This window comes from Bipolaris sorokiniana (assembly GCF_000338995.1).
Source record: "Bipolaris sorokiniana ND90Pr unplaced genomic scaffold COCSAscaffold_19, whole genome shotgun sequence".
NCBI lineage: Eukaryota > Fungi > Ascomycota > Dothideomycetes > Pleosporales > Pleosporaceae > Bipolaris > Bipolaris sorokiniana.
Window position 1 is genome coordinate 126,836 of NW_006911913.1, and position 20,935 is coordinate 147,770.

General features: G+C 52.8%; 7 protein-coding genes across 7 annotated transcripts; 4 read left to right on the top strand and 3 right to left on the bottom strand.

The window, feature by feature from the left end:
- Positions 1-853: 853 nt before the first annotated feature.
- On the top strand, positions 854-2,193 carry COCSADRAFT_194497 (uncharacterized protein; the record flags this gene model as incomplete). The annotated part of the gene is made up of 3 exons (XM_007707469.1): positions 854-1,120; positions 1,185-1,650; positions 1,712-2,193. 3 exons carry the CDS (start codon positions 854-856, stop codon positions 2,083-2,085), a joined length of 1,107 nt encoding a protein of 368 aa, XP_007705659.1. The 3' UTR covers positions 2,086-2,193.
- A 349-nt stretch (positions 2,194-2,542) lies between these two features.
- Positions 2,543-4,684, top strand: COCSADRAFT_263831 (uncharacterized protein). Its single transcript, XM_007707470.1, has one exon. It carries the CDS (start codon positions 2,646-2,648, stop codon positions 4,545-4,547), a length of 1,902 nt encoding a protein of 633 aa, XP_007705660.1. The 5' UTR covers positions 2,543-2,645; the 3' UTR covers positions 4,548-4,684.
- COCSADRAFT_263832 (uncharacterized protein) lies at positions 4,685-5,777 on the top strand. Its single transcript, XM_007707471.1, has one exon. It carries the CDS (start codon positions 4,821-4,823, stop codon positions 5,637-5,639), a length of 819 nt encoding a protein of 272 aa, XP_007705661.1. The 5' UTR covers positions 4,685-4,820; the 3' UTR covers positions 5,640-5,777.
- On the top strand, positions 5,778-9,062 carry COCSADRAFT_263844 (uncharacterized protein). The gene is made up of 5 exons (XM_007707472.1): positions 5,778-5,954; positions 6,041-6,099; positions 6,176-8,511; positions 8,563-8,720; positions 8,828-9,062. The coding sequence occupies exons 1-5, from the start codon at positions 5,915-5,917 to the stop codon at positions 8,851-8,853; spliced, it is 2,619 nt and encodes an 872-aa protein (XP_007705662.1). The 5' UTR covers positions 5,778-5,914; the 3' UTR covers positions 8,854-9,062.
- Positions 9,063-9,762: 700 nt separating this feature from the next.
- On the bottom strand, positions 9,763-11,738 carry COCSADRAFT_129049 (uncharacterized protein). The gene is made up of 2 exons (XM_007707473.1): positions 10,462-11,738; positions 9,763-10,383 (listed from the first exon to the last, which is right to left on the bottom strand). The coding sequence occupies exons 1-2, from the start codon at positions 11,624-11,626 to the stop codon at positions 10,142-10,144; spliced, it is 1,407 nt and encodes a 468-aa protein (XP_007705663.1). The 5' UTR covers positions 11,627-11,738; the 3' UTR covers positions 9,763-10,141.
- A 1,522-nt stretch (positions 11,739-13,260) lies between these two features.
- COCSADRAFT_263865 (uncharacterized protein) lies at positions 13,261-15,901 on the bottom strand. The gene is made up of 3 exons (XM_007707474.1): positions 15,547-15,901; positions 14,375-15,479; positions 13,261-14,321 (listed from the first exon to the last, which is right to left on the bottom strand). Exons 1-3 carry the CDS (start codon positions 15,786-15,788, stop codon positions 13,287-13,289), a joined length of 2,382 nt encoding a protein of 793 aa, XP_007705664.1. The 5' UTR covers positions 15,789-15,901; the 3' UTR covers positions 13,261-13,286.
- A 1,634-nt stretch (positions 15,902-17,535) lies between these two features.
- COCSADRAFT_129055 (glycoside hydrolase family 2 protein) lies at positions 17,536-20,744 on the bottom strand. The gene is made up of 5 exons (XM_007707475.1): positions 20,454-20,744; positions 19,136-20,393; positions 18,957-19,074; positions 18,667-18,902; positions 17,536-18,571 (listed from the first exon to the last, which is right to left on the bottom strand). Exons 1-5 carry the CDS (start codon positions 20,591-20,593, stop codon positions 17,807-17,809), a joined length of 2,517 nt encoding a protein of 838 aa, XP_007705665.1. The 5' UTR covers positions 20,594-20,744; the 3' UTR covers positions 17,536-17,806.
- Positions 20,745-20,935: the final 191 nt, after the last annotated feature.

The window sequence follows — 20,935 nt, forward strand, 5'->3', positions numbered from 1 at the left end:
TACTGTTTCCGGCTGCAATTTTCAACGGTGAAACACGTCTTGTGTTCAAGGATCAAACATAACATGTTTAGTCAAACGTCTGCGCCTTCGTGAGTACTATTCTGGCACATATATAGTGAGAGTGATAAAGCAATTGCCAAGGAAAATACAGAAAAATGACGTTTGACCCGATAAGATAGGCTGATATAGCTGTCTTCTGGCTGTGCCGCAGTTTCGAAACGGGTATCAAAATGGCCTTTTCGAGAGGACTTCGTCACGGGAATTAGTCAATGGTCCACTAAGTTGTAGCTAGCGATGAAAATGGTGCCGAAACAGAGTGAAGCTTGAAAGGATATGGGGAAAACGGCCCTATATGCATCGAAAGTGTTGACAAGGATACTCCTTCTCTTTATCAAATCAATCCGTATGCATTGATATGTCTGTTCACCAAATCCTTACAAGAGCACGCAAGTATCCTGCCGGTAAGCTTCCTAAGAGCCACGTGGAAGAACGGGCCATCCTTGTGGCAGGAAGTCGGACCCAAAACGTCTGAGCCGTGTCTCTATGACATTTTGGTGTATCACAAAACCATAGGAGTCACCAAGACTCTTACTAGCCAATCGGTGGCTGTGATCTCAACGACAAAGTTCACAACCCGGTACTAAACATGAAGCGACCCTTGGCCGGATCGCATGATACCGGGGTAAACATTTTCGAATTGACATTCATAATCGAACGACTGCTGCGTATAGTTTGAGGCCCGCCACCTGCTTCCTGTTCTCTTGGCCAACCTTTTGTCAGGTTGTGGTCGGGAGACATTTTTTATCACTTACAGTAATTATTTTTGTATTTCAATGTTTATTAGTATCACATAATGGACAGCGCAAAGGTTGAGGAGCTGGCGCTCCTTGGCGCCATTACTGTCCACCTCATAATCACCCTTTTAATACTCACCTATCTCAGTGTCGGCCTACGAATATGGGCCCGGTATCGCGTTACAAAGTCTCCTGGTTGGGATGATGCCGCCATGATAGCCACACTGATGCTGTTTACGGTTTACTGCGCGCTCATTCTCGCCATGAACTTTCGCGTGAAAAGCGTCAAGCTTTGGTCCCAAACCAGTATCCGCACAACTCTGATCGTACGTCACTGCTTGATTACTGATGTTACCGTACCCTCTGTTCAACAGGCTAATCAGTAGATAGCTGGTCCAACTTTCGGAAGTCTTCTATCTTCTTACAACAACCTTCCTGAAAGTCTCTCTTGGTCTTTTCTTCCTGCGAGTCTTGACCAAAAAATGGCAAAAGCATGTCTTCCACACCGTTCTTACAATTGGTGTGCTTTACGGCTTCTTTTACTTCTTCATTGTTCTCTTCCAATGCGGCGACCCTAGACGTATTGCCGACGGTTTTATTCAAAAGACGTCGGATAAGTGCCTGCCTCAAGCACTTCGCATGAGCACTGGATACATCTACGGCATCATCAACGTCTTGGCAGACTGGACATTCGTCTTGATCCCTATCTCGGTCTTGATGGACAGTGATTTGGATCGCCGGAGTAAGATGAGTGTTGGCATAGTCATGGCCTTGGGAGCTGTTGGTAGTGTAAGCTCGATAATGAGACTGGTGTATCTGGATGGCTTAGACATGAGCACGATGGAATCGTTGAACGGTACGTTTTTTCCTTCCTTCATGAGGTGCATGTTTAAAGAATGGTACTGATGTGCAAACAGCGCAAGCGGTCAAGGCGACCATTTGGGCGACTGCAGAGCCTGGGACTGGAATCATCGCAGCTTCCATTGCCATCCTACGCCCTCTGTTCCGGCAGATATTCAACGATGTCCGCAAATCAGCATCATCCATTTCCAACCCTCGCAAGGTGAAGCCTTCGGACGACGAGATTGCACTGAGGGGTCCTGAGACTGTAATGCCGAATGTGGACAGCAAGCCACTGAACGTAGAGACTAAGAGGATGAGCATGGACAGCACCCATAGTGAGGACGTCCAATCACCATGGAGCCCGATCATTGTGTCGACGGCGGGTGTGCCGCACATGATTATTGTAAAGGGAAAAACAACGCCAGCATCATGGCCAAAGGCGGGATGAGATGGTGTGTTTACAGGAGGACAATGAGTGAATACGTGCAATGCGATGAGAATGCAAACTTGAAATAAAACCGCATAGGACATTAGCCTTTTAACATGAGTTTTCGATGCATGTGTTTGTAATGTATAATCAGTCACACTAATATGGTCATGTTTGGCGCCGTGTGACTCTAAGTCTTGTGTGGTGAGAGCGATAGGGGGTGTTGGGTTGGGATGTGCTCACGTGACTCGGCCATTGTCAAGCAGCGTCTTGAGTGAAATTCGAAACAGAGTTCTCTCGTCGCCATAGCCGTCTCAAAGCACAGTGACTGCATACTGGGTGTAAATACTGAAGAGCGTGTCGATGGCAGCCAAGGGACTACTAAGAGGCCATTGCATCACCCAAAGCCACGGTCCAATGAGATGACGTAGCGGAAGAGGCAGACTCGGCAGAGCGGCCCAGGAACAGCGGCGGGATATGGGCGAAGTCTTGAGGCTTGGAATTGGGGTATCCCCAGCACATTCACCATGGCATAGCCACCTACCCATCCGCGCCATGTGTCCCTCGCAGCAAGAGACGACATGTGGACACCGATGCTGCACCGATCCCGAGTCTCTGCAAGGCCTCGGGCTGTTTGCCTGTATGCGCACGCCTGCAGGTTCCCCCCATCCGCATACCACGCCCTCGTCTCGTCATGCATGGTGCCGCTCGCCCGCCAGCACCGCAGCTTCCATGATTACTTCATAACCCATATCCCCTCGAGCTCCCTGTCGCCCGACTCGCGAACCCAGCCCGCGCTCCACCACCGACTCCCCCGTGACAAGAGCACGCCCTACAATGCCGACCAGACCAACCGCTCGCCCGCTGCCGTCGTGGGCCCGCCGTCGCGAGACATGACGGTCGTGCGCATACCGTTGAAGAGTGCCAAACATCACTTTGGCGTGTCATTGTCCCGAGGGACACGGCCATACAATGAGGATGCATTCCAAGCCGGCACCATCGACCTCCCCGCATTCGCGAAGCGGCGGCCCATTTCCCTGACCAGAAAGGGGCAGGGTGGAGGCGATGGCCAAGTTACACCAGAAGTAGGCGCAAGTGGTGATCCTCAGGTCTTCTACTTTGGTGTCTTTGACGGGCATGGCGGTGCCGAATGCTCAGGGTTCCTCAGGGAGCAGCTGCACGACTACCTGGAAAAGGCGACACAGAAATTTGAGCTTAAAAGCAGTCTCCTGCGGGACAGAGGCGAGGTACACGCAGGCAGCCCGAAAGCAAAGGGCCAAGCTACGTCTGGAGATCAAAGACAGAGGGACAAGGAGAGCCTGGAGGCCATTGAGACTCACACGCCGCCCGGGACGCAAGCTATGAAGCCACCACAGCCCGGTACCAAGGACCAGCTACCAACAGCGGGGTCCAAATCGACTGAGGGTGTCATGGCTGGCGTGCCGCCGGTCAAGCAATCGGACAGCATACGCAAGGCAGAGGAGCTGGAACGACAGCTAGTCAAGCAGTGGAAAGAGCTGGTTGGCGGATACTTTCGACGCTTCAGACCAGAGCACTTTTCCATGTCGGCAGGTGGACAGGGCCATGCTGCTGAAAAGGAAGTGGTGGCGAGGAGCCAGAGAAGCTCGTCGGGCATATCAGACAGCGTTGAAGAGGGCATTGGGATTGAGACTGTGCTCGAGTATGCCTTCCTCAAGGCTGACTATGATTTTGTTGCGGCACAGGTGGGCAAAAAAGAGGAGGATGTTGTTCGAGCGGACAAGGCGCTGAACGACGATGACATTCTTGGTCAGCCATCGCGCACCACGAGCAGACACATTGGAGGAGAAAACCGATTCAAAGGCGGCAGCACATGCAGTGTGGCACTCATTTCTACACCGACAGCATCGCCGTTCTGGCACCCATCATCGCCATCATCGCTCATCACAGCGCACGTGGGAGACACGCGGATACTTTTGTGCAACACGGCGACTGGACTAGCTGTGCCGTTGACGTCAAACCACCATCCGTCGCTGCCAGAAGAAGCCACTCGACTCCGACGGTTTGCCGCGTCGTTTGTAACAGACTCGTTCGGGGAAGAACGCATGTCTGGGCTGGCGAACACGCGGTCGTTTGGCGACATGGCGTCGAAGCGGGTTGGAGTGTCTGCAGAGCCAGAAATACGGCGGATCGAACTCTCACCGGCTGAATATTCATTTCTAGTTCTGTGCTCAGATGGAGTGTCAGGGCATCTTTCAGACCAAGAGATTGTAGACATTGTCAAGGAGGCAAAGACGCCGGAGCAGGCAGCGCGGGACATGGTTAGCTTTGCTGTGGAGACGTCGACGGGCAGCGAAGGAGCGGACAATGCGACGGGGCTAGTGGTGCGACTGGGAGGATGGGAGCGACGGGGGGAGGGAGGACTAGGCAGTTTGGGCACCAAGGAGATGCGGGACTGGAGGAGGCAGGAAGCAGAGAACCCAAGAGCTATGGGACGGATGTAGAAGCATCTTATTTTCTTCTTCTTGCCTGGGGTGGAGGGCAGGGTGCATTATCAGGCGCGTTTTCTTCTTCTTCTTCTTCTTCTTCTTCGTCTTCTTTTTTGCTTTGTAGCAGAGTAGACGATGGTGTTGCAGCTGTAGAAGGTCGATAGACATCACGTGCACTTCTCCGTTCTCCCTCTCCTACCCATCTTGCCTCGGTGTCCGGTGGTAGGGCTCCACTATGACGAGGGCATGTCTTCGGTAGTACATGTACGGTAGGTAGCAATATTGGGTATGTGTGTACTACTTAGCATGTACTACAGGTACGGGGAAACGGAAACGGCCGGAAGACATGGGCGAGTACTATTCGTCATGGTGATGATGTGCGGTGAGCAGCCCAATCGCCTCGTCATGGCTTCGCTATGGACACATGGAATTGCTTGGCATGCTCGCTCTGGTCGATGTACTATGTATGTACGCACAGGCAGAGCAGGTTTCTTGTTCCGAGTGGAGAGGGCATGTATGTATGCAGTAGTATCGATATGTAGATACATGTGTGGTGTGTGTTCCCGGGGAGGGGCAGCATCCTCTTGGTGCGCCGTGTCCAAGCAAGAAGATAGACATGGACCAGTACCCAGTACCCAGTACCCAGTACCCAGTACCCAGTACCCAGTACCACGACTCTACATACACAGTAGACACATAGCACCACGCACGTATCCAGACAGGGCTGCAGGCGGGAGGGCGAGCGTCGGGCGCGCGGGGGGAGTTGCAAGCACGATGCGCAAGCGAGCCAATGCGCCGTTGCCAGGCGGGCGCTGCTGCCCTCGACAACTGCGCGCGCTGTCTGTGTGTCTGTCGTCGTCGACGGTGCCTGGGCGAGACAGAACTACACCTTCGCCCGCCTTCCATACTTTCCCATACCCACACCCACACCCACACAAATCCCCACTCACACCCTTTGTCTCTGCCTGCCTGTTTGTTCGCCCTAGTCCCCTCCCCTTGTTCTCCAAACCTCCCTTACCTATCCACGCACACACGCACACACGCACACACACACACACTCTTACTCTCCCAAGAGCCATCCCGGTAGTGGGGCAGAAAGACCCTTGACAAGGAAAACAACACGTGAACTAGGCTTGTCTACGCTCGACCTTCGTTCGCTGCAAATTCCCTCCCTACGACAAACCTGTCCACCGCACCTTTTTCTGCCTTTACATTCCCTCCCTCTTCCTCTCTCTCTCTCTCTCTTCCTTGCACACACACACGCTCTCTGTGCCCCTCTTTGCCGCTCCTCCCTTCTGCCTATTCCGCCCCAGCGGCCTTTTAATCTCTTCGCCCACTAGATACCCCTCTTCGAGCCCGCCAAACGCTTCCCTTCACCCATTATGGATATCAATCAGGTGTTGGAGGGAACCTACGCTGCCGGTACGCCGCCCTCACCTCCTCGCCCGATGCTGCTTTTTGCTTTTTGCTTGCCCAAGGGCTTCTCCTCAGCTGACGCCCCCGTGCAGATGCCAGTATTCGTAACAGCGCAGAGCAGCAGCTTCAACAGGCTGCCGACTCTAACTTTGTAAGTCGCCCCAACCACAAGGCTGCACACCCGCCTTCTACCATATGCACGCACTAACCGCATCGCCTCGCTCCAGCCTCAATATCTCACTGTCCTCGGTGGCGAACTCGCAAATGAACAGGCCGCACCGCAAATTCGGCAGGCCGCCGCGCTGGCCCTGAAGAACGCTTTCACCGCCCGCGAATACGCCCGGTTACGTCAGGTCCAGGAGCGATGGCTCGGCCTCGACCCTCAGATCAAACAGCAGGTCAAGGCCATGGCCCTCGGCACACTTGCTACCCCCAACAAGGGCGTAGGCTCGGCTGCTGCGCAATTTATTGCCTCTGTCGCCGCTATTGAGATACCCCGCAATCAGTGGCCGGAGCTCATGACCACACTTGTCGAGAATGTCGGCCAAGGCACAGACAGCCAAAAGCAATCTTCTCTCACTACAATTGGTTTCGTGTGTGATACAGACGATGTGGAGCTGCGGGATGCCCTGGCACACCACTCCAATGCCATCCTGACTGCCGTTGTCCAGGGTGCCCGCAAGGAGGAGACCAACAATGACGTCCGTGTAGCAGCCATCAATGCCCTTAGCGACTCGATTGAGTTTGTCCGCTCCAACTTTGACAATGAGGGCGAGCGCAACTACATCATGCAGGTCATCTGCGAGGCCACGCAGGCCGAAGACATGCGCATTCAGCAAGGTTCATACGGATGCTTGAACCGCATAATGGGTCTCTACTATGACAAGATGCGCTTCTACATGGAGAAGGCGCTCTTTGGTCTCACAATCCAGGGCATGAAGAGCGACGAGGAGGATGTCGCCAAGTTGGCAGTAGAATTCTGGTGCACCGTCTGCGAGGAGGAAATCGCCATCGAAGACGACAACACACAAGCACAGGCAGAGGGTTCCACTGAGCTGCGAGAATACTTCAACTTTGCACGTGTCGCTACTCAGGAAGTTGTCCCAGTGCTGTTAGAGCTCATGGCCAAGCAAGACGAAGATGCCGACGACAATGAGTACAACACATCGCGTGCTGCATACCAATGTCTGCAGCTCTGGGCTCAGTGTGTCGGAAGCGGCGTCATGCCCCCAGTCCTGGCTTTTATCGAAAAGTATATTCGCTCAGAAGATTGGCATTACAGGGATGCGTCGGTTTCTGCCTTTGGTGCCATTATGGAGGGACCCGAGGAATCGGTTCTGGATCCTATTGTGAAGCAGGCCCTTCCAACTCTGATTGGAATGATGGACGACCAGAATATCCACGTCAAGGACTCTGCTGCCTATGCACTGGGCCGCATTTGCGAAGCTGTTCCAAGCGCACTCGACGCACAGCAGCACCTCCCACCACTCATTGGCGCTCTCTTCAACGGGCTCGCCAGTAACCCCAAGATGGCCGCATCTTGCTGCTGGTCTCTAATGAACCTGGCCGATAGATTCGCCGGGGAACCAGGATGCCAAAGCAACCCTCTGTCGCCTCACTTTGCACAGAGTGTCCAGAGCCTCTTGCAGGTCACCGAGCGAGCCGATGCCGACAACACGCTACGCACTGCTGCTTACGAAGTTCTCAACTCTTTTGTAAACAATGCTGCTGGTGATAGTGTTCCACTTGTCAACGAGCTCTCGAACGTCATTCTCGAACGCCTGGACAAGTCCATGACGCTCCAGACTCAGGTTGTTAATGTTGAGGACAAGCTAACTCTTGAAGAAATGCAGACCAGTCTTTCCAGTGTCATCATGACCATCATTCAGCGACTCGAGGGCGACATTAGGCCTCAGTCTGACCGTATCATGCAGGCCTTGTTGAGCTTATTGGCATCGCTGCCTCCCAAGTCCAGTGTTCCAGACACTGTATTTGCAGCCATTGGATCCATTGCGACCGCACTCGAGGAGGACTTCCAAAAGTACATGGAGGCATTCTCGCCTTTCCTGTACAACGCCTTGAACAACCAGGAGGAACCTGCTCTCTGCTCTATGGCCATTGGTCTGGTTTCTGACATTACTCGATCCCTGGGAGAACAGGTTCAACCTTACTGTGATGCATTCATGAACTCTCTTCTCAACAACCTCCGAAGCCCCGCTCTAGGCAACCAGCTTAAGCCTGCGATCCTGCAGTGCTTTGGTGATATTGCACACGCCATCCACGGTGCCTTTGAGACATACCTCCCCGTAGTTGCGCAGGTTCTTCAACAAGCCGGCCAAGTGACTATCACAACCGAGGGCAACTATGAGATGATTGATTACATCACCTCTCTCCGCGAGGGCATCATGGACGCATGGGATGGATGCATTGTTGCAATGAAGAGCAGCAACAAGACTCAGCTCATTGTTCCCTACATGGACTCAATCTTTGATCTTCTGCGAACCATCCAGCAGGATAGCAACCGCACCGAGGCGCTTCTCCGATCTTCATGCGGTGTCATTGGGTAAGTATTAGAGGCAGATTTATAAAAAGTAAGATTACTAACGTTTGTCAGTGACCTTGCCGATGCATTCCCTGCAGGCGACTTTAGGGAGTACTTCCGTCACGACTTCCTCACTGCTTTGGCAAGGGAGACTCGCGCAAATGCAGACTTCAGCGGCCGTACCCGCGACACTGCGCGATGGGCTCGTGAGCAGATCAAGCGCCAAGTTGGTATGTCGCTTTCGAACAATCCCTATCTCCGTCCTGCTAGTCTCTACTAGAGTCGGCATGTCACCCCAGTATCTATTATCCAGCCCACTAACACCATCTTCCTCCAGGCGGCAACCAAGGTGTTATGGCCTGAGCGTCTTGACACCCCTTCCCCCTTCCCAGCGCCGTAGGGTTGGGCTATGTATTGGCCGTGATGTTAGATAGCCTCCATTGAGGCAGTATCTGACGCGTGGCTGAAACATGGATTCTAGTTCCCTCCAGCGTTGCGCAGCACGTTGGCGATCGAACCATATTTGCGTGCACAGAACCGCAATTCTGCACGATCGGTTTTCCGTGGGCAAAATTACCCCCACGTGGTTCTGGATGAATTGCCGATGCCCCTGGTTGTTTCCAAAGGTGGAAATGGAAATGGAAGGAGGTCTCGCGTCGACCCCACGACGTATGTTGCAGGAACGCAAGCGCTTGAGTAGCCACGGCATGTGGAGACGACCGTTAGCCAGAGCATGACTAGCATGATACGGATGGACGATTACATCAACGACTCCGGCAGCTCACGACAACGACAATGACGAATTGAGGAACGAGCGTCGATGAGAGTACATCACTTCCCCCTTGCACACCGGCCCACCACACCATTCCCCAACACCGCGGCACACCTGACCCCCCAGCCCCATGCGCAAGTCCCCAGCCCGAATCGCATAGCCCGAATTCTCCAACACCATCATGTAGCACCAAAAGTCTTGTAAGGCAGAAGAGCGTTTTAGCTTCTTCTTTGCCAGGAGAAAGAATAGATTATTCGTCCTCTGTGTTTTTTTATATTTAATCGTCTGTCGACCCCGATTCATGTTTTTCCACCTTGCACTATCCCATGATGGCGTTTTTACACGAGAATGGTTTGTGTGTAAGTATGAAACAAAGCGGGAGGAGAGATTGTTTTTTTTTCTATAGTTGTAATGATAGACGTGGATATTTGTGTGGTGATCTTGTCTTGTGGTGTGATGTGAGTTATGTGTCTGTATGGTAAGTTATGAAGAATGATGTACTGTGATGTATATTTTGTATTCTTTTGTCAATTGTATTTCTGTGACTTGTATATTTATATGAGAATAATGCAGTGCAAATTATGATTGCGGTTTAGTAAGATATGGTTTTTCTTTTCTTCATTAATTTTTCATTCTAGTCTTCCATGACTTGGAATTTTTTTGATTCTTTTTTTTCTTTTCAAAAATGCCATGGCAAAGAAGGAGGAGGAGGAGAAACAAGTGAGTGCAGTATTGCAAACATGGGGGAGTCGCAAAAAGGGTAAAGATGAACCCAAGTTGGCTCCAGAAAACACAAAGTTACACATGTTCATTCATTCATTTACTTCATAATTTCCTCCAACCCCCCCCCCTTTCCCTCCCTCCAGACCCAACAAGGTCTTACAACTCCTTCTTCAAAAAGTGCTCGGGCCGATGATCAGTCTCATAATCGACATGGACATATGCCCGCTCCACATCGGGCAGGCTCTCAAGCTTAATCTGGAGTTCCTCGGCGACATCGTGGGTAGCGCGGAGGGTGTCGTCGGGGTTCATGACGATGTCTACTTCGACGATGAGGCGGGGGCCGGAGTGGTAGGCGCGGACAGTGTCGATTTGGAGGATGTTGGGGGAGTGTGTCATGGCTATCACTTATCAGCTTTTCTATATTCCCCAAGCATCTTTTCTTTTTTTTGAAGAGTGAGTGAAGGAGGGGAACCTACAAATATACGTAATATGCTGCAACATGCTCGTATCTGCCGTCACCCCAATGAGGAGCTGGAACTCGGAATACGCGGTCCTACTCCAGAGGAAAATAATCAAGACGGAGAGAATCATGGCGCCCATGGGATCGATCCACCATTTGAGTTTGGAACCACCAACGCTGGTGAGCACACCGAAGCCATTGATGAAGAGATCGTTGCGGTGGTCCTCCCACAAGATACGGACTTGACTGTACTTGTTGCGCAGCGCCCAGCAGTACAGGAAAAGACTGAATTTCGTAGCAAAGGCAATGGCGACGGCGATGACAGAGGGGAGGTAAAAATCGTTGGTTTCAGGTCCTGAATGCTCGGCGACGGTGCGAATGGATTCGACGATGATGACGACGGAGACGGTGATCATCAAGGCGCAGAAACAGAGGTTGCCAGCCGTTTCGATGCGGGCTTTTCCAGAGGGAAACTTCCGCGCGTCGACGCGAGCCACGGCGCGGTTGCAGAGGATTAGGGTGAGGTTGGACAAGGGGTCGAAGAGGGAGTCTGCCATTGTGGTGAAGAGGGAGAGGGATTGCGAGGAGATTGCTGCGTAGAGCTGGAGGACGGCGAGGATGATGTTTGCGGCGAAAGAGCCGATGACTGCGATTTTGTACTTGAGGTGGTTTGCATCGCCTTCTTCTTTGGCAGCGCGCCGGTGGTCGTCGACGGGTTTGAGGAGGCGCTCGATGTTTTCGTTTTGGGCAGAGTAGAATTCCTCGAGTTTCTTCGCGGAGCGCGATTTCGCGTTCAGGCTGATGGGGCCGCAGCCATCGCGCTTGCGAGACGTGTTGGCGCGGATCAGGGCGAGCTCGGATTCGGGCTTGATGGCGGCCGCCAGCCTGTACGGATCTGTGTCCGGCGTGTAGGCGGGCGGCGACTGCGATTCTACGTCGGCGGCACCGGCTGATGAGGCGGGGACATGGCGGGCATGATGGTCGGTGGACGTGGATGGCGAACGGTCAATTGCTGTGCTGCTGGCGCCTGTCTTGCCTCGGGTTGCACCGTCGCCGTGCGAGGAGCTGCCGACCGGAGTAAGATGAATGTGTGGGCTAGATGTACGTTCTATGCGGTCTGGATGAGTGTGGAACGGATGTGGTTTCATGGATATGGCACGGTGGAGATCGGGTTCCGACATTATTGCAGTGACGTAGCCTTATGCCGTAGCGTTATGCCGTATCGCAATGGGAGAAGTGTGAACGCGAGAGAGAGGACAAGAGTAGGTCTGGCTGTCAGCACGCCTATCTCTATTTACTAGTACAAATCATCATCGTCAACTGCCGTCGCCCTGCACGGCAGGGCAGCGTTCAGATTGGTCCGGTGGTGGCCAAGCTGCTAGGCTAAGATCGACGGCGTAAGGGCCAGGCTTGGGTCTTGGATATGGTGCACGTGGGGAAGATTGGTGGTGGAGAGAGGTGCTGCCATCCATTGCCTATGCTATACACGGTGAGTTTGCACGAGACCACAGTCTTGTGCAATGAAAGAAAAGACTTGTCACTACTACTGCGAAGTAACATGTTGGTAAGACGCTTGATGAAAGACTTTGTCAATCATCTGTCAACCCCCACCCTGTTCCCATGGCTTGTCATGACGCCGTGTCACTCCGCATCTTATCGATAACAAGCACCCGCTGGGCTCCGCACACCACTTGTAGCACAAAAACACCCGAGGCCAAGATGCGGACAAGATGCCAAGCGTGACTGTTCATGCATATTTGCCCAGGATAATGCCACTTCGCTTCATGTCCACTACTATCTGCCTCTAAGCCACGTGTTCGCTGTGACGTGCCTATATCTCTAGTCACCTATATCCCCCCCCTATCCGCTCAAACCTCACCTCCGCTTCATGCCAATTTAGCTTCAACCAGTATTTCCGGGTATCAAGATGCAAACAAGCCGCTCTCATCTCTAACGAAATAGCCCAACGTGCGTAAGACAAGAAATAATAACAAGAAAGGAATAAGAAGAAGAGGAAGAAGAAGAAGAAGCTGAATCGTACATGCTTACCGCCGAAAACGGTGATGAAAGGATCATAAAAGTGGTTTGTAACATAAGTTGCATGATAAATTGGGGGAATCGAGAAGAAGAGGATAAAAGAGAAAAGAAGATGCATCCATGCAAATACGGTATGAAGAAGAGAAATGATGTGAAAAAACAACAACAACGCTGTCATAAAACGTGAAGAAAAGAAGCCGAAAAGCGTGAATCAAAGTGACAAAGGAAAAGAAAAGACAACCCCAAACCATGTATACTCTCACCACTTATCAACTACTGCACCCCGTCAACCCATCTGCCCGACTCTGATACGTACACCTCTTTGGATGCACCACCCTCATCTCTTTTCCCCTTCGTCCTCCCTTAACCCCTGGGAAATGCGGAATATTCCGCCCTTGCGGTAATTTGTCCTCGTAGTAATCAAAACGTAAGAAACAAAAAAACTGATGCTTGTTGCTTACGCGTAATATCTTATCCCCTCACTTACGTCGGTAAGAAAAAGAAATATCACGGGGTACCCCGGGTCGGAGAAGGCTCCGAGACGAGAGGAAAAAGAAAAGGGTCAAATGGAAAGTGGCGAGGGGTACACAGAGTATGTGGTGCAAAGACTCCCCAATTGGGCCGTGGGATTCTGCCATGGGGCTGGACTGTCTCAGCCTTTTCTTTTCCGGACATGGAATGGCAACCTAAGTGTTCAATGTAATACACCTTTGTCGGATATGTGCCTTTTTGGCCTTGATATCCGTTTTTGAAGGGATGATCAAACGATCTGGTTAGCTGTGGATGGGTGTTGTTGTACTTTCTTCAATGGGACAAGTCCGGGTTTCCATTCATCCAGCATGGAGCGCCGGGCCCAGACTCTTGCACGGCGTGTGCATAGTCGTATTCGTTGCTGAGTCCAAAAGGTGGGTCGAGTAGGTCAGGAATGTTGGTATCCCACATCATGTCATCCCAGAAGTTGTTGAGGATAGTAGGGTCGTTCCTGGGTGCGGCCCAGGTTGGGGTGGCGGGGTTGTAATGGGCAAATGTGGCGGCGTGTTGTGCGTAGGTGGCGGCGGCATCCGTATTGAGCATTGCAGGCGCTTGTGTTCCTGGGACTGTAAATTGGGCATGCATCTGCTGGTGGTGGGTCTGCTGCTGCGGATACATGATCGGTGATACGACGGTCTGGGGCTGGTGGGATACTGTGGAAGCGTGGGTTTTGTATGCGGCATATAGTCGTGTGACAACATCGTAACTTCGCTTGGCAGTAATGCTCCAGTCCTTGGCCTGTCCGAAAAAGGCCAGTGCTGTCTCGATGCTGGCTTTCCACTTTTCCGTTTCGTCGGGCATGCTTGCGTCACTAAAGAGTGACACCAGTGGAACCATGCAAGCCTGGAAGCAGAACCACACTGCGTTCCAACAAGATATCAGATCAGGCATGCATTCTTGACTCATATCTTCAATCGTCTGGCAGGCAATCTGCCGACACTTCCTGACGGCAACCCTCTCTTCTGTGCTTAGAGCAGCCCACGGTGCGCGTCGAAGTGCGGCAGCAAGCAGAAAGGGTCGGTGAAGGATGATGCGAATGTTTTGTAACCGCCATTTCATAACCAGTCGTACTCGACGCAGGAACTCGGGACATGGCTCACTGGTATTCGAAAGGATAGACGGCAAGTCATCGTTCCATTTGACCAACTGGGCGTCGTAAATAGCTGTCTCTGCAGAAGGTAGGATCGGGCATTCGACAAGACGGTCCTGTATTCTAGTAGCTATCTGGCAAAATGCAGAGGCATAGGTCAAAGGAAGGGCCTTTAGTTGTGAGATATACTGAGGGCTGCCGGGCGGCATGTTGTGTACCTGGCGGCAGATTAGTTACAGACATGGAATGCAGCAAGGGCTTTGGTACTTACAGAATTCTCGGCCGTCCCAGGTCTGAGGACGGTAATAGAAGGGCCCATCCTGCCCAGTGAAGGTCGACCTGTTGTAGTTGATGCCCATGAGTCGAGACAAAAGAGACTCCACCAGATGCGTCTTCTCATCTCAGGGGAAATGGAGTCTTTTTCGCCTGGCACTATGAACTGTCCGCTCGCATTACTTCTCTCCGAATACTCGCGGTGTAGTCCTAACGCAGTGGCCATGCGAAGTGTAGCGCCCATGAGTGAGTGTGCCTCATTGGGGCGGTTCAGGTAGTGCATGTAGTATCCGCCCATGATGGCCAATGCTTGCAATACTTCTAGATTGCCGCTCCCAAACGACTCCAGAGACAGGTGCCGTCGCGATCGACTAAAGTACACATAGTGTGCCTCGTTGTCTGCACCGGAAGAGGCAAGCGAACCCATTGCGAAGACCATGTTCAGTAGTGCCAGCCATGCTGAGTCCTTGCGGTTGCCATAGAGATAGATAGACCAGAACTTGCCCTCGTCAATCATTGGAAAGAAAGGATGTACACGATCAAAGTAGATTTCAATCAGCCCCTGGCCCTGTTCAAGAGACGGCAAGGCATCCGGATTGTTGTCTATCACCTCAGGCTTTGGGGAACCTGCACGGCTCGGGAGTGCCGTCTCCTGCCGGCTGTGTGAAATGAGCGACTTTGCCTGTGGAGCGCAGCGTATAATGACCTTCAGTGCCGCTGTGATTGAAGAGATGCCAACGTACGATGACAGCCGGTCCACTGACATGGAAAGACCGTTTACATCATCGGATATGCCCTGGACTCTGAGCTGGTGCTTGCGTGCCTCGTCCCAGTACGGATCTTCGGGAGGCGCCTGTTCAAGTGCCTCGAGACTCTCAGGGGCTTCAGACACTGTCCGGGCATCAGACAAGACCTGTGAGTCCGTTGCAGATGTGGTTGCTGCTGATGGTGATGTTGTTGAGTCTGTCGGTGCAGAGGAGAGAGCCAATTCGAGGAGCTCTTCACGCGGAAGATCAGTCAATGACTCGAGACTCTTTACTCCATAGAGTTTGGTGAGAATACTCTTGTACTGTTCAATGTTGTTGGAAAGCTTGTCGAGCAGTCTTTGTCACCTTGATCAGTACAACATGTCGAAAAACAAAAGGGTTCGTGTGGTACACTGCTACTTACTTTCTGCTGGGTACGACTCGTTGGGCCGGTTTTGAGTAGCCGCATGCTTCTGGGTGCTGGTACCACTGGCACTGACCACACGGCTGCAGACCATCACAACGGATCTTGCGTCTTCTGCATTCGACGCAGGCGTTGCTGGTAGAAATGCGGCGTGAACCCGGGTGTCGTGATGGTTTTCCCGGGCTGTCACTATCTCCACCAGGCAGGCGCACGCCGACAGAGGACTGAAAGGTGTGAAACATGATGCGATAGTTTCGGTGGCACCCGGGTAGATGGTGCGATGCACGACGGCAGACAAGGGAGGGAGGGAACGAGGTGCAGCGCAGAGTGTCTGCACGGCAAGTGATTGCGGACCCAGGAGGCAGGTCGAGGCGTAGGTACAGTCAAATAGAGGTGGCGTGGGCGGTAGACGACCAGATACAACAGGCCAAGAAGATGGTATGAGGGATGTACCAGTGGTAGGCCGAGATGCAATATAGCTTGAGTGGGACTAGGGATGGCGTTGAGACCGGGATGGTTGATATATCAGAGACGATAGGAATGGGAGGGGGGACAAGCGGACAGCCTCGCACAAGGCATGCCACGGGCAGGCTTCAGCAAAATTGGGTGGAGGCAAATGGGTCAAGGGCGGTTTGGCATCTGGCAGCTCAGGCGGGTGCCGTCATGATGCTTGGGGCGGCGCGTCGAGGTGGTGTACTTTGCGGCAGCTAGCGGATCGCATAGTAAGGCCGGAGTGATAATGAAAGAGACGAGCCAAAGCGGTCCACGAGCGAGGGTATAGTCCCCGCATTATAGCCCTTGAACCCTCCCTCCCCGCCCCCTGGTGGCCCATATGCAGCAGGGTTCGCAGGTGGAGGAGAAAAAAAAACAGGCGAACGTTGGACACGGGCGGACGGGAACGATTGCGTCTGCGCAGCCAAGCGAGATTGGAGATGGGATGGGACGCGCCGCCGGCCGCCCCCCCCCCCCCCAGGCCTTCTCGAAGGCCTCCAGAAGCGCTGCGACGACGATGAACGCATGCACCCAGCTGCGCTCCATTGCCGGCTTCATCTTTTTTTTTCTTTGCCTCTGCTACCTTACACAGTAGACCTGTCCGTCAGAATGCGCCGGCGGCACTACTGCACGTCGTTTCAGCAAGATGCGGCTCATCCTTCCCGCCACGATGAGGCAGACGGCTCCCTCGATCGCACAACCAACAGTTGGGCCTGGCCGTATGGTAAATATGGTAATGCGCCCTCGTATTCGTGAGGCCGGACAGCGGGCCTATTCCTGATGATCGTGAACCTAAATCCAAACCTAGTCGTAAATGCTCATACACATACTCTTCCTCATACACCCGCTCCCTCGGGATAGCAGCAGCCGATCCGTGAGTGAATGCACGCTGCACGCTGCACGCTCCCCTCGCCCCCCTTCCCCCTTGCGATCCAGCGACTCCCCAGCCCACTAGGTGTACCGCCGCCTTCTTGCTGACAGACTACTGACTACACATCCATGCTACTACCATGTGCGTACTTCCTTACGTACCAGTACCAGTACCAGTACCAGGGCTACCAGGGCTACCAGGGCTTACCATCCTACGCCCGGGTCAACAGCACGCCTGGGCCGACCAAGACACCGTCCGCCGTTCGCCGCACCAAATGCCCCTCCCTGTACGCGGCATGCGGCTGCCCACACATGCACTTGCCAGACCCTCTCCCCCCTCTGAACAACAGCATGCCGACCAATGCCGAGCTGACCGTTTAATTACCCTTGGACCTTGAGACACCTCATATGGAACGCTTGGCCAGCCTTAACACAAACTACACGCCCTATACTAGCCTCACATATACCCGCCAGTTGTAACTCTACTCGACCAAAGCTTGTATGCCGCCTCAAATCGTCTTCAATCTCTCATATTTGCATATGCCCCTCTCCCCCTTGCATATAACACTTTGTGCTTCTAGGCCTCTTTTGATCACGCATACACGACACATTATACACGAACGATCTGGTAAAATCCCACGGGACTTGGTTTTTTCATGGGTCACCCCCTCGGGTTCGCATCTTCAATATTAATCTTATCGACACACACGGGGCTGACCAGATCCTCTTACTTCTCACTCTTACTCTCACTAGCTGTCCGTCAAGTAGCCGCCTGTCCTCATGCGGGCTGGGTACCAATCTGATAGCTCTGCATAATCCCACCGTTCCTGCCCTCATCATCATCATTATCATCATCTCCCGATCATGCTAGCCCCGATGCGTATGCATATGCTGACCTTTAGTCTTTGCCCAGATATGTCCACCGTAACGGTTCATCCTGCCTACCTAGTCCCCTTACTTTGATGACCTGATCGTCACCAGGGACAATGTCTATGGCACTGTCGTGTATCAGGACGCCAGAGCGCTCCTCGAAAACTAGGCCCTTTGTCGGCTTCTGGGCTCTGACTACAATCGTCTCGCCCTGCGGTATTACCTCCACGCCTCGACTCTCAAAGTCTAGGTACTTGAGCGGCTGGGGCCAATCCACGTCGCGCGACACAATCTCCCCATTGACCCATATGCGTACGGCTAGGACATGCGGCTCCTCGTTCCGGTTGTCAATCGTGCCCGACAAGACGTCCGTCGTACCGTTCGGTACAAGCTTGATGTTCTTCTTGACCACCTTGTCCTTAATCTCCTTTCCACTCGTAATGCTAATATACCGCAACTCAACCATCGCCGTAACCTCTTCTAGCTTCTGGTTCGCGACCCAGACTTCAAAGTCGCTCGTGCTGGGCACTCTTGCGTGCACCACGCTCCAATCAAAGTGCACTCGCTTGACAGCAACGGCAATGGGCGCAAGCACCCTGCGCATTGCGTAATACGCCGGCTTCTTGCGTTGGAAGTAGTCCACAATCGACCACGAAGTGACTGGCCAGCAATCGTTGAGCTGCCAGACCAGCGCGCCGCCGCAGTGCCTATCTTGTCCCCATTGACGCCTCCAGCCTCGATAGCCAAACATTAGCGCTTCGGCCTGCGAGAGTTGTGTGAGATGGATAAAAGACTATTCGTTGTTAGCATTCATACAGCCTATATTGCGACCCCACTTGGTCATAGTTCTCGACCATGAACCAGGTAATCGTCGAACGCGGCGCATACCTCCAAATCCGTCTTGGTGCGGAAATTTTCCACTAGATACGTTGCTATTCGCCGCTCGTGGCCATCTGCCTTGTTGTGAAAGTCGAGCATGTGGCTCTGCGGGTAGAGTTGCGAAGGATCGGTGCAATAGTACTTGATCGTATCGATATGGGGAAACGCCTCCATACCAAACTCGCTATTGAAACGCCCGCCCAGGGTATCAAAAATTTGGTACTTTTCCTGCCTGCCATGCCACACTAGATACATGCATTATTAGTTTGTTGAACCTGGCGCAATATGGGCATCGTTACCGTTCCATTGATGCATGTCACCCACTGTGGGGTTGGATGTTTTGAGCCCGTCGCCCCATGGCGAGCCCGGATGATACGGTACATGCGGGCTCTCCGCGGCAACGACGTCAGGTAGCAGCTGGTCGCATGCCCGTTAGTATCAATGACTCGGGGTTTGCCAGCATGTCTGACGCACGCACCTTCTCGTAAATGTACCGTGCAGGGAAATCAGTCTTGAGCCAGCTCTCCGGGTCCTTGTCCTCGTAATCGTAGGTCAAGCCATATTGTTCTTGCACCTGATAGTCCTCGTTGTTACCAGCATAGATGATTATCGATGGGTGGTGTCGCAGTCGGGTGACGTTGGCCGTGCATTCTTCCTTGATTGATCGCAGAATGTCCGGAAAGGCGGGATAGTTGCCGCACCCAAACATGAAATCCTGCCACACCAAAACACCAATCTCGTCGCAGATGTCGTAAAAGATATTCTCCTCCCAGATGCCACCGCCCCATATGCGAATCATTACCTGATACCCATCTACCATCATCTCGAGCCATTTGCGGTACTTGTCTTCGCTCACTCTAGGGGTAAATGAGTCTGCAGGGATCCAGTCTGAGCCACCACAGAAGACATCGACGCCGTTGACTCTGAAGTAAAAGCTTTTTCCAATGGCATCGGACTGTTGGACAAGCTCGCCTCTTCGGAAACCTGTTCTACGTGATGCTTGATGCAGCTCTGCTCCATCTGCCAGGGCCGTTGCAGTGAAAGTGTAGAGAGGTTGCCCACCGTAGCCGTGGGGATACCACAGTTTCGGGCTATTGACATGGAAATCCACATTCGCCACGCCGTTGTTGATCTTTGTCGTCTCCCTAAACACATTTGTCTCTCCATCAAACACATTGAAGCAGACACTATCTGCCGAGGAACCTTCGATGACTGCCGATATCGTCCCCTGAACTGACTTCAGGCTGTCGTCGAGTTGATAGTCGATCCTCAAATCTTCGATTCTGGCTGCGTAGGTTTCCAATCGCACTTCACGCCACGGGCCACAGGTATTGAGAATTGGGCCCCAATCCCAACCCCAGTGGTACTGAGCTTTCCTTACGCCAAGCCTTGCCATGTCGCCATTGAACCCAACCCATTTGTGCTCCGGGTGGTTGTCCTTAATTTTGATGGCCTCGAGGCGAGCAGATGCAAAGTCGATTTCCAAGACGTTCTTGTCCGATCCGAGCTTCTGAGTAACGTCGATGCGGTGTGGGATAAACATGTTATTACTTTCAAGGATAGTTGCTCCATTAAGCTTAACGGTTGCAAAAGTGTCCAAGCCATCAAATGCTAGGGCATGCACAGTGCCTTGCGGTGCTTCAGGTACTTTGGGCAATTCAACCTTGTACTTCCACACCTTGTCTGCTACCCACTCAGCTTTGAGCTCATTGAAACCTAGAAACGGGTCTGGAATTCTGTATCTTGTAAGTCCTTTCCAAGCGATAGTATTCTTCTTTGCTTAGATCAAAGCATACTTATCATTGTCTATTAGGTCTAGATGGACATTCGTCGGTACCGACTTCACTGGCATCCAGCCATCTTCGGCATCGTCAGCCTGTTTGAAGGTCCAGCCCTTGACCAATCGGTGGGAGTTGAAAGTCTGATTCCTTGCCATGATGGCTACTTTCCGAGGTGGCCAACCCGTTGGTGAACCTCAATCGTTACCGGAACTGCAGATGAGCGGAATGAGTGATGGAGCAGCGACGCACTGTCCTTTTGAAAAACAACGAAGGGTTTCTTCAGCATATATAACAGATGGTGGACTTTGCCGGAGTACGACATGCCGCGCGGAGACACATTGAGCAGTGCATGACACCGAGCGGTGGTCCGGATTAGGCGTGCGGAGGTGGTGCTCCGGTGCCAAACCAGTTAGGCAGGCGCGTCTAGTGGGCCGGCCTGTTGGAAAATATGGCGCTAGGCCGGCGTTGTCACCCGTCCACAGGCCACGCGGTACAGA